General features: G+C 29.4%; 1 protein-coding gene across 1 annotated transcript; it reads left to right on the top strand.

The window, feature by feature from the left end:
* Window positions 1–7,589: 7,589 nt before the first annotated feature.
* Window positions 7,590–9,045, top strand: LOC107927614 (NADPH:quinone oxidoreductase). Its single transcript, XM_041091643.1, has 4 exons — window positions 7,590–7,881; window positions 7,962–8,153; window positions 8,510–8,827; window positions 8,917–9,045. Exons 1-3 carry the CDS (start codon window positions 7,785–7,787, stop codon window positions 8,812–8,814), a joined length of 594 nt encoding a protein of 197 aa, XP_040947577.1. The 5' UTR covers window positions 7,590–7,784; the 3' UTR covers window positions 8,815–8,827; window positions 8,917–9,045.
* Window positions 9,046–12,157: the final 3,112 nt, after the last annotated feature.

Here is a 12,157-nt window from a genome sequence, read left to right as displayed (position 1 = left end):
TTGTAAAATTTGAATATAAATGTTATTTTTTTCTTATTCGTTCTTTTTTTCGATAATTCCTTTCTTTTTACTTCTTCCTCTCATTAATTTTTTTTGGGTTTATTCAACATTTCTAGGCCAGAACATTAAAACAATAAAAATTTGTAATAAAAAAATTTCTAGGTTCATTCAACATTTCTCTTACTGAAAAGAAAAATTACAAGACTCGTCAATCCATTAAAACACAAAATCTAGAACATCACAAACACATTAGAAAACCCATCAGTCCATTAAAAAATCAAGAAAAATAACATCACTAACAAAACCCATTAAAACATTAACATAACAAACAAAAATTCATCAATCTATAAGAACACAACCAAACATAAAGAAAATGATGAGAAACAAATCAAAACCAATACCCATTTCAAGTTTTTGGGTTTTTAAGATTTAGGCCACAGCCAATAAATCCAAATGGTCAAGATGTTGGACGCAATGAGGAGAAGCCACGATCAAAGTTCCATGATTATTCAACGATGGTGGCTCAGTTTGACCTCGAAGAGTAGCGGTAGTGAAGCGACAACCAGAGGCTTTGAAAATAAAATTAAAGTAGAAAAAATAGGAGTAGAAGCAACAGAGAGAAATGAAAGCTATTCGGTACTTCTTCGGTCGGTAAGGAAACTAAAACAGACGATGACTGCATCAGAGTAAAGTGATCGGCGGAGGAGAATCCCAATGAGATTTCAAGGAATTCTTTATGAAAACAAATCAGAAATGAAAAAGCAAGAGGAAATTTTTGACCTGTGCCATTATTTGGATCGAAGAGCAAACGCCGATGATAACATCAGAGTACGACTGTGGTGCATGCCAATGGCGGCTAGGGTTTGGAAAGAGAGGTGGAGAATAAGAAGAAAAGAAAAAATAAAAGAAAATGGAAACTGGAATGGGAAAGGAAAGGGAAAAAGAAAAATAAATTATCATGATGTCATTATGCCACATGTCATAGTCTTATTCTGCCATCTGCCTCATATTTAACACGTTAAAAACAAGTACCAAACTAGTTGATGGAGAAAAAGTTTGGATACCAATCTGGGACAGAAAAAACCTTAAATACCAATATAGGAGAAGTGAACAAATCCATATATCAATTTTATATTTAACCTTTTATTTTTTATTTTAGATTACTTGACCAATTAAATTAAGAATATTACATGTTTTATTATAACATACTTTTAATTAAATTTCTTTTTGGAAGGAAGTTAAAAAAGAAACTACGATCACAAAGTAAAAAAAGAAAAGAAAAGAAGAAACTATTTTTATAATTGTTCTTTTAGAAGGTGATATTTTGTTAGATTTTTTTTTAAAAATGTTGATATTCGAGGAAAAAAACATTTTTTTCAAAATTGAATTAAATTTGTGGATAGAACTAGTTGGATTAGAAATTGACAAGTATATTAATCAGAAACAAAATAAAAACAAGTTGACAGGCGAATCGGTACAGATCGATTGAACCAAGTTAAAAAAATTAAATTGGATATTATAAATTTCTTAATATTTTTTATTATTTTTAATAACTTATTTGATTTGAATTGAACTGACTGAGAATCGGTGATTGATCCCATTAATAAAGATTTTTGTTTTGACTTAAAGCATATTTTAGCTATTAAAGTATATTGTTTTTTACACTTTGGTCCTTCAATGCATAATTTATTAGATTTTTTTTGGAATTTTTATTAGATTTTTATAATATTTATAATTTTTTACAATTTTTTTATAGATTTATAAGTTTTTTTAAACATTTTTAATGATTTTATTAAAAAATTGAAAAATTATTAAGGATTACTATGTGATACCATCTAATTAATATGTCAATTGAATTACGTGGCTTATTTTTTTTAATTAATGAGAAAGGCCGAATTGAATTTGAATTAAGTAGAAAAACTTAATTACTTTTTTTAAGGAATTTTTATACATATAAGCTTAATAAATATATATATAAAAAAATCTTACTCACTTCTTCCATATATTCCAGAAAGGAAACTCATCCTACCAAAACCGCTTTGGTTCTAAAGCTCAAACTGCTTTATGAATAAAACTGGCCAAGAGTTTTAGCCAAAGTAATTTATGACTTTCTTTCTGGGCATCGTTTAAATCTATTTTCCAATTCATATTCAGAGTTTACGACAGTTTCTCTTAATAATATAATTTTTAAAATTTAAATTTAAATTTCTTCTTAACAATGTAATGCGTCTTATTATTAAACTCAACTAAAAAAATATTATTAGCAAGGAAGGCGGATCCCGGAGATAAGCCACGGATCACCTCACACTAATAGAATCTAATGTATGAGGTAAGACAGTAGCCACCTTCATGGCGGCTTTCTAATAATTTCTTTTTCATTTTCTAAACAAAATGGCGAATAAATGAGGATGAAACTTGGCTTCTAGCTTTTGGGGTTAAGTTGGAGTAAGTAAACAAATAAAGGGAACCAAATTATAAATAATAAAAAGATGTTTCCCCATTATAAGATGTGTGAGAATGATGATGGGGGTATTGTTTGAAAAGGAGATATTAAAATTTTTAGTTTTTTCTTTATTAAAAGTGTTTAATTATTTTTTCACTCTTTCAACAACACGATACTTTCTTTCTTTTTTCTTGGTGCTTAATTATAAATATTTTAAAATCATTAATTAAAAATAAAAAAATATTTTTTAAAATAATACAAATGTGTTAATATACAATTGCAATTACAAATATTTAATGTTTATATTTAATTATTTAAAATATAGTTTATATATATTCTAAATAAATTTTATAGCTTAAAACTATTTAAAATTTAAAATTTATATATTAAAATATTAACAAATTATAATAAATTATTTTTATATTCTTACTAAAATATAATAATATTAACTAATTTGAATATTATTTAAATATATATTTGTTACTTGATAATACCATGTCTAAAATGAAATATTTTATTTTTCAAAAACATTTTTAACCGTAATACTAAACACTCAAATCTTAAATCAAAATTTTTAAAAATACTTTTTAAAAACACTTTTCCACGTCACTTTTTTAAAGCAATATTAAACTAACCTTTAGTCACAAGCGCATTCGATGACCATGCTTGCACATTTATTCTATCTAATTTAAATTTCAAAAGTAGAAAAAGGAGCAAAATTAAACCTACCATCTATCATCTCTATGTCACTATTATAGTTTCAAAGCGAATTCCGATTGCTTAATGAGTTATTTTTTTTGGCTATTTATGAAAAGTTACAAAATAATTACTTAACTGTCTAATTATGGAAAGTTGATGTGGTAGCTTTTAAAATGAGTATAATAATAATTTTGACCCTCAACATGTATCCATTATACCAATTTACTCTTGATTCTTACTATATCCCAACTGTAATAGCCCGATTTTTATAAATGTTGAAAACAATGGTACGAGACCATCAAATTCAGAAAATAAGCTCGTAAATTTTATTATTTAATAATTGCGGGTCAAATATGATTTTTAAGAGATTTTTGAATTAGTAATCTGTGTTTTATAAAAATTTATTAAGTTAAGAAATTAAGGAAAAGAGGTATCGAGGCCTAGATGTTATAAATCGAGCCATAAATATTTTTATAAATATTTACGGAGTGTCAATATGGTAGTGTTAAAGTTTCGTCAGAAAATTTTAACGTTTCGACAGTCAATTAATTAAAAAGAACTAAATTGAAAAGATGCAAAACTTACTAAAGTGATTAAATAGCTTAACAATTAAATAAGAAAGGACTAAAGGAGTAAATGGACCAACTTAAGTGGCGGAGGCGGCATACCGTTAAAAAAATCAAAGATTTTTATGTATTTAAGGATAAAATTAGAATTACAATAAAGTTTATGTGGCCAAAATTTATTTTAAGGATTTCAAGACCATTTCTTCTTGAAATTTCGGTAGAAAACATCCATGGAGGAGGGTTTAGAGCTGCTATTCCATATTTTAGCTTCAAGTAAGTGTAATTCTTACTTTTTCCTTGAAATTTTTATATTTTTGGACTTTTGCAATTTGGTCCAACCTAGTATTCTACTAGTTTCTCATTTTGTTGAAAGTTTAGAAAGATACCATTGATAAGTTCATATGATTTTTGTTATTTGATGATGAAATTGATATGTTAATGGATGTTTAAAAGCGTTTTATTAAAGAATTTTGGATGAAAACATGTTTTAGGGATTAAGTTGAAAAGTATTAAAATTGTGGAAAAATTATGAAATTTCATGGAATCCATGGGCTGCTATTGATATGTATGAGAATTATTAGGCTTGGATCAAGGATTAAATTGCAAGAATTTCATTTTCAGAGCCTAGGGATGAAATTGTCATGTGATAAAAGTTTAGGGTCAAAATGGTAATCAAATATGTTGCACTAAAACAGTTTTGGGCAGTAGCAGTGTGCCAACTTTGAAAAATCACCAAAAATTGTGGGAATAGAATTAGAAGATGAGTAAAACATGAAATTAAAGCTTATTGAGTCTAGTTTCTCATAGAAGAAACGGTGTAAGCAATGGAGTTGTAAATTATGAGTTATAATAAATTTTGTGAGACAATGTCAGAATAATTTCGGGTTCCCCTATTCTGACTTTGGAAAAGCATTAAAAATTGAAGAAAAATAATTATGGGTTATAATTCATATGATTAGAATCCTTAATGAGTCTATTTTCAAAGGAAATAAACAGAAACATCATCTGAATTCTGTACAATTAGATAATTCATTTTAAGTGAAGAGTGGTCGGAATTGTCAGACAGCGAAATAGGGGAAACTTTAAATAATAAACTGTACTATTTGGCTGAACCAAAAATTCTGAAAATTTTATGGTAAGAAGATATGTGAGTCTAGTTTTAGGAAAAATTAACGAATCTTAATTTGGAGCTCTGTAGCTCCAGATAAAAATAATTTAGTGACTGTAACTCGACTAGACAGCTTTGAATTTAAATATAAGTGCATAGTGAAATTATGTATAATGCTATTTAAGTGTGTTATATGCATCAAGGATGTGGAATGGAGAGGAGGAGGAGGACAATAAAATATATGAATGTATTGTGTATAAATGGTTATATGCCCGATTATAATCGGCCAATGGTAAATTGAATGGTAAATACATATTGGTATTGAAAGAATTATTGCAGTATTGAAAAGCATTTGATCAAATGTTTAAGAAATTTAGTCATGGTATATATATATATATATGTGTGTGTGTGTGTGTGTGTGTGTGTGGTAATTTTGATATATGAATGTATTTTGGTTGTGGATTGATCATGATGATAAAGGTTAGGTATATTTGGTCTATTAAGTGACATAATTGAGAAGTATGATAGGTGGATCATTCTATGTGTGAGATAATGGTATAATTTGGCTTGGTTAAGTAAGTTAAAAGGATGATTACATCATTGAGGTTGCACTGATTAATCCGGTTTATGTGATGGAAATGTCAAGTGCGTTTGTCTTTGGTGCGTGATGATTATTTAATGCCATGAGAATTTGTTTATTGGTGAGGTTTAAAATGTATATATATTTTGTTATATAACTTGTTTTGTAATTTATTTGACAAATGATAAAAAATTTAACTCGGTTACTATGTGAAGCAAATTATGATTTGGTAGCACATCTATATTCTGCAATAATAGATAAAATATATTTATGTCATGGGTGAATGGTTAAACACTTGGGCTAGTTTAAGGTGTATATTTAGTAAGGTTAGTTGGTAATGAAGTAACATGTTTTGATTTAACATCGAATAGAGAAAATTTGTACTATCTTTGTGGCTAATATCGATAGTTGTATGGGAGATGAATGGATAATGTATATGTGACACTTAGCTTATAAGATATTGATTAATTGATATATTACAATAGTTAAATAGGAAAATGTGACGACATGAGAATATGTAATGATACGGATCAATTCAGGTACTCGTGATGAAATCAATAAGTAAGCGGAAATTTTTAAATTCATATGACGAGGAAATGAAAGATTGTGAGTATATTGGGCTACGTAAACCCTAATTAGCGAATCAAGAATAATAAATTGAAAGTTTTAGTTTTGATGAAATTTTACTACTCGGTTTAATATGGTTAGAAGTGTATGTGTTCTGGTAATATCTCGTACCCTATTCTGACATCGAATATGGGTAAGGGGTGTTACACCAACCCCAACAACGGCACATGGCAGGACATGGTACAACCTGTTAAGGATCCCTTGTTGGATGCAACTCATTAATAACCCTCCAATTAGCACCCTTTAGGGTGACCCTCCGTTTAGGACCATCTGTAACTAACTATTCGTGGATCCCTTTGAGCCATCTTAGAAACCATCCACTATAAACCTTCTATAGGGACTATTGAGAGACCACTAAAGTGTAACAACTTCGTATAATCTTTGTAAGAAGAATGTCAAAGTAAGATCACATAGTACCACACATTGTGACAACTAACCTGTAACGACCTTGCTACCTAGTCAACCACACAAGCAAGCCTACTGTTTGTATTGTCGATTACATGGCACAAGCATATAAGGGGTAACCCCTTTATATAACCCAACGCACGAGGGACAAGAGATCCATCTTTACCCATAAGAGAAACCGAAGTATTTCTCTAGTTATCTCCTTCTTCCCCAAGAAAAAACTAAGTATCCTCATTACTTCATTTTCCTTTCTCCTCACTCACAACCTCCTATTCCAACTCTTCGTTTGTCACAAGAGAATCGGCCCTCTAGTCACCACCACTTTCTCCTCCTTATCTCCTTCTTGTTACACACCTATATCAACTATTTTAAAAAATGAATCATCAATGTTTACAAATTGTGTAATTTGATCCTTTTATAGTTTTACTTTTCTTTATGACCCTTTCCAATATTATCCATCCATTTGATTTGATGAAAACAGTAGCAACAACAACAACAAGAAACAATATGACCCAAATTTTAAAAAATAACCAACTCAATTGCTTGAAAATAAAAGGCACTCGCTTCGTTAACTCAATCCAATTGCAAGTTGAACAGCTTAAAGAAAATTTAAAACTTAATCCAATTGCAAGTTGAACAACTTAAAGAAAATTTAAAATCTTTTTGAGTTTTGATTTGCTTCATCAATGACTAGTAGCTTAAGCTAACAAAAAATGAATTAATTACCGTTGAGAGACTTTAGTCATTTGAAGCATAAGAAAAGCAATATATGTGGGGATTGTGTAGTTTAATAATAAACAACTTTTAAAAAAAATATATTTCTAATTTACACATAGTATATTAAATTATATTTTCATGTAAACAATTCGATAAAATTAGGCAATGCATAAACATTGAGCACTATTTATAAAAAATTAAAACTAAATGATGCAGTATATAAAAGTTGAAGATTAAATTTTTTATCACGCCAATTTTAAAAACTACCACTCATCTTCCTATTAACCATTTAACTTAAAAAAAGTTAAATAATTAATTTTATAAATTTTTATAGTTTGAATGTGAAAAAACCCCTACCGGCTATCAAGATAGTTTAACAAGAAAAATGCCTTGCTTAGTTTAGGGAAAAAAAAGCATCTTTATTGATTATTCTATTCCACCATTAATCTCCGATTAATCAAATCAAATTATCGAAACTAAAAAAAGAAAACCCACCAACTCCAATCGTCATCGATGAATCATATCCCAAACCATTTCATCAATTTCCCCTCCCAAAGCTCATCCTTCCACCCTCCTATATAACCCACATAACTAAGTTAATCTGAGGGAGACGAGAAAGTTGTAAGATATAAAAGCAAAATGGAAGCTGCTGTAGCATCGAAACCAGTAATTAAAGTTGCTGCCATTTGTGGGTCTTTAAGGAAAGCCTCTAACAACAGAGGCTTAATTCGAACCGGTAAATATTTTTTCAGTTTGGGTTTTGGATTTTGTTTTTCTGGGGAATATTGATTTGTTTAATTTCTTTTTTTTTTTCAGCTTTGGAGCTTACCAAGGAGTCCATTGCTGGGATTCAAATGGAATACATAGACATTTCACCACTTCCAATGCTAGATACAGATCTGGAAGTTGATGGCAAGTTTCCCCCTGCGGTTGAGGCTTTCAGGCAGAAGATTTTGGAGTCTGATAGCATCCTTTTTGCTTCCCCTGAATACAACTTTTCTCTTACTGGTATCTTCATCCCCTTCCCCCAATGCTTTCCTACTTTTTTTATTTATTTATTTTTACTCTATGGAACAGTGTCTTTAATGTTCATTTCATTAACAACTTTATATCTGCATTTGATGTATAAATCTATAACTTCTCAAATGAATCAGTCATTTATAATATAATCACAAAGTATAGGTTTATTAATTATATATGCACTCCCATCATCTCAAATATAAATCCATCCTTTATATATATGTATGAAGTTGTATGGTTTGGATACTAGACAGTTTACTAGGATAGGATTTATCATTTTTAGGATTCCTTTTAAACATCAAAACAGTCCATTTCACATTACTTCATTATATGCACCATTCCAGCGCCTCTGAAGAATGCACTTGACTGGGCTTCAAGACCACCAAATGTATGGGCAGATAAAGCGGCTGCCATCGTAAGCGCCGGAGGAGGCTTTGGTGGTGCGCGATCACATTATCATCTTCGCCAAGTTGGGGTTTTCCTTGATCTACATTTCATCAATAAACCCGAGTTTTACTTGAATGCGTTTCAGCCTCCGGCAAAGTTTGATAGCGATGGCAACCTTATTGATGAGGATTCCAAGGAGAGAATGAAGCAAGTTCTTCTTTCCTTGCAAGCATTTACCCTCCGACTCCAACCTAAAAACTGAGTAAACCAATCAAGTGTTTCAGTCTTTTCTCAACTCTTCCATTGTTATTGTGATGGATTGCAATTTGCTGTCATTTTCAGAGTTTCTTTTGAAACCAATCAAGTGTTTCAGTCTTTTCTCAACTCTTCCATTGTTATTGTGATGGATTGCAATTTGCTGTCATTTTCAGAGTTTCTTTTGAAATGGTGTTCTTATGTACTAATAATAACAAATGCTACTTGGAAGCATAAATAACGGTTTAAACGTTATAGTGTAGCAAAAAAGATCGAACATAAATACCTCCAGTCATTGTCTGAACTAAATGCCAAAATTCAAATGTTGTTACACCACTGTTGAGCACGTCAAACCATCGATGAAGTCGTCAAATTTAGCCATATGAAAAATTGAAAACTGCCAAAGTCTTCTAAGCATTCGAAAACTTCAATAGATGGAATATTTTCAGAAACTTGTTTTTGGTCCTTAGGGGCCTTTAAGCTAGTTTGTATTTATAGTGGTGGTTCCCCATAAAAAAACCATCAATTCCACTATCACGCAAACATCCACTACCACATAAACAAGTAGCGGGCAACAAAAGTGGGGGCATGGGAAACGTAGGAATGACCTCACGAACCATAAGGAGTTTCAACATTTTCCCATTTGGTTCGTATTGTCTATGAAAACTTAAAGTCAAAACATAATGCACGAATCATGACAATATTTTCTCTTAAAATTTAAGTAGTATCTTCCATGTACCACAATATATTATGTCTCAACGCTTTAGCCCAAAATTTTTAATAAATAAACCCAATGTTTATTCCAGGTCCAAATTAATTTAGTGGCATTTCTCGATATAATCAAATTAATATGCGCACAAAATATGAGAAACATCAAACTTAACAAAGTTTCTTTATAATCATTCTTACAACAAAAATTTACAAGGTGAGAAAAGTCTCATGGTGATAACATGATCCTTAATTTTGTGTGGTGGCATGCCTTTAGCCAAAGGATCAACTAACATATGCTCAATGTTAATGTGCTCAATGATCACTTTCTTTTCTGTAACATGTTCCCTTATGGCTAGATACTTAATGTAGATATGTTTACTTTGACTTTGACTTTTGTTGTTCTTAGCCATAAAGATAGCAGTTGAATTGTCACAATATATCATCAATGATCTAGAAATCGAATCCATAAGTTTAAGCCCAGAAATGAAACTGTTCAACTATATTCCTTGTGAGGTAGCCTCAAAACATGAAACAAACTCAGCCTTCATGGTGGAAGTAGTAGTTAAGGTATTTTTGATGCTCCTCCAAGATATAGCTCCACTAGCAAACATAAATATGTAACCTAATGTTCATTTACGTGAATCAGCATAGCCAACAAAGTTTTATAATATTTATAAATTTTTTTTACAAATTTTTATAAGTTTTTTTTAACATTTTTAATGATTTTATTAAAAATTGAAAAACTATGTGATACCATCTAATTAATATGTCAATTGATTTATGTGGTCAAAGATAAAATGAAAGGCTTATTTTTTTTAATTAATGAGAAAGGCCGAATTGAATTTGACTTAAGTAGAAAAACTCAATTAGTTTTTTTAAGGAATTTTTATACATATAAGCTTAATAAAAATATATAAAAAAAATCTTACTCTCTCCCTGTCATTTTACTCACTTCTCCCATATATTCCAGAAAGGAAACTCATCCTACCAAAACCGCTTTGGTTCCAAAGCTCAAACTGCTTTATGAATAAACTGGTCAAGAGTTTTAGCCTAAAACATTGGTTCAAAAGGCTAACCTGTTAAAAGTAAGGCAATCAAAGTAATTTATGACATTTTTTTTGGGCATCGTTTAAATCTATTTTACAATTCATATTCGGAATTTATGACGATTTCTCTTAATAATATCATTTTTAAAATTTAGACTTAGATGTCTTCTTGATAATGTGATATGTCTTATTATTACACTCAACACTTGATGATAGCTAAAAAATATTATTAGCAATGAAGGCGGATCAATAGAATCTAATGTATGAGGTCAGCCAGTAGCCACCTTCATGGCAGCTTTCTAATAATTTCTTTTTCATTTTCTAAACAAAATTGTATGAGAATGATGATGGCGGCTCAGGAAGATACATGATATTATAGAATTTTCTAGTTTGGCAGAGTGAATAAATGAGTAGGAAACTTGGCTTCTAGCTTTTGGGGTTAAGTTGGAGTAACTAAACAAATAAAGGGAACCAAATTATAAATAATAAATAGATGTTTCACTACGGTTTTAGGCCTTATTTACTGTTGTTTAAAAAAAATATACTTTTAGAAAGGAGAAATTAAAATTTTTAGTTTTTTCTCTATTAAAAGTGTTTAATTATTTTTCACCCCTTCAACAATACGATACTTTCTTTCTTTTTTCTTGGTGCTTAATTACAAATATGTTAAAATCATTAATTAAAAATAAAAAAATATTTTTTAAAATAATGCAAATGTGTTAATATACAATTACAAATATTTAATGTTTATATTTAATTATTTAAAATAAAGTTTATATATATTCTAAATAAATTTTATAACAACTAATATTTGTTGCTTAAAAATATTTAAAATTTAAAATTTAAAATTTATATATTAAAATATTAACAAATTATAATAAATTATTTTTATATTTTTACTAAAATATAATAATATTAATTAATTTGAATATTATTTAAATATATATTTTTGTTACTTGATAATACCATGTCTAAAATAGATATTTTATTTTTCAAAAATATTTTTTGATAGTAATACTAAATACTCAAATTTTAAATCAAAAATTTTAAAAATACTTTTACACGTCACTTTTTTAAAGCACTTTTAAAAACAATACTAAACTAACCTTTTAGTCACAAGCGCATTCGATGACCATGCTTGCACATTTATTCTATCTATATATATGAGAAAGGTTAAATTTCAAAAGTAGAGACTAGGAGCAGAATTAAACCTACCATCTATCATCTCTATGTCACTATTATAGCTTCAAAGCGAATTCCGATTGCAACTCAAAGCTAAATTAAATACTTTGCTTTTCAACTGTAAATTATATTAATGAGTTATTTTTGGCTATTTATGAAAAGTTACAAAATAATCACTTAACTGTCTAATTATGGAAAGTTAATGTGGTAGCTTTTAAAATGAGTATAATAATAATTTTGACCATCAACATGTATACACCATACCAATTTACTCTTGATTCTTACCATATCTCAACCCCAACAACGACACATGGCAGGACATGGTACAACTTGTTAAGGATCCCCCGTTGGATGCAACTCATTAATAACCCTCCAATTAGCACCCTTTAGGGTGACCCTCCGTTTAAGACC

This window comes from Gossypium hirsutum, chromosome D04, assembly GCF_007990345.1.
Source record: "Gossypium hirsutum isolate 1008001.06 chromosome D04, Gossypium_hirsutum_v2.1, whole genome shotgun sequence".
In the NCBI taxonomy this organism is placed as follows: domain Eukaryota; kingdom Viridiplantae; phylum Streptophyta; class Magnoliopsida; order Malvales; family Malvaceae; genus Gossypium; species Gossypium hirsutum.
This window is presented reverse-complemented; position numbering and strand designations above follow the sequence as displayed.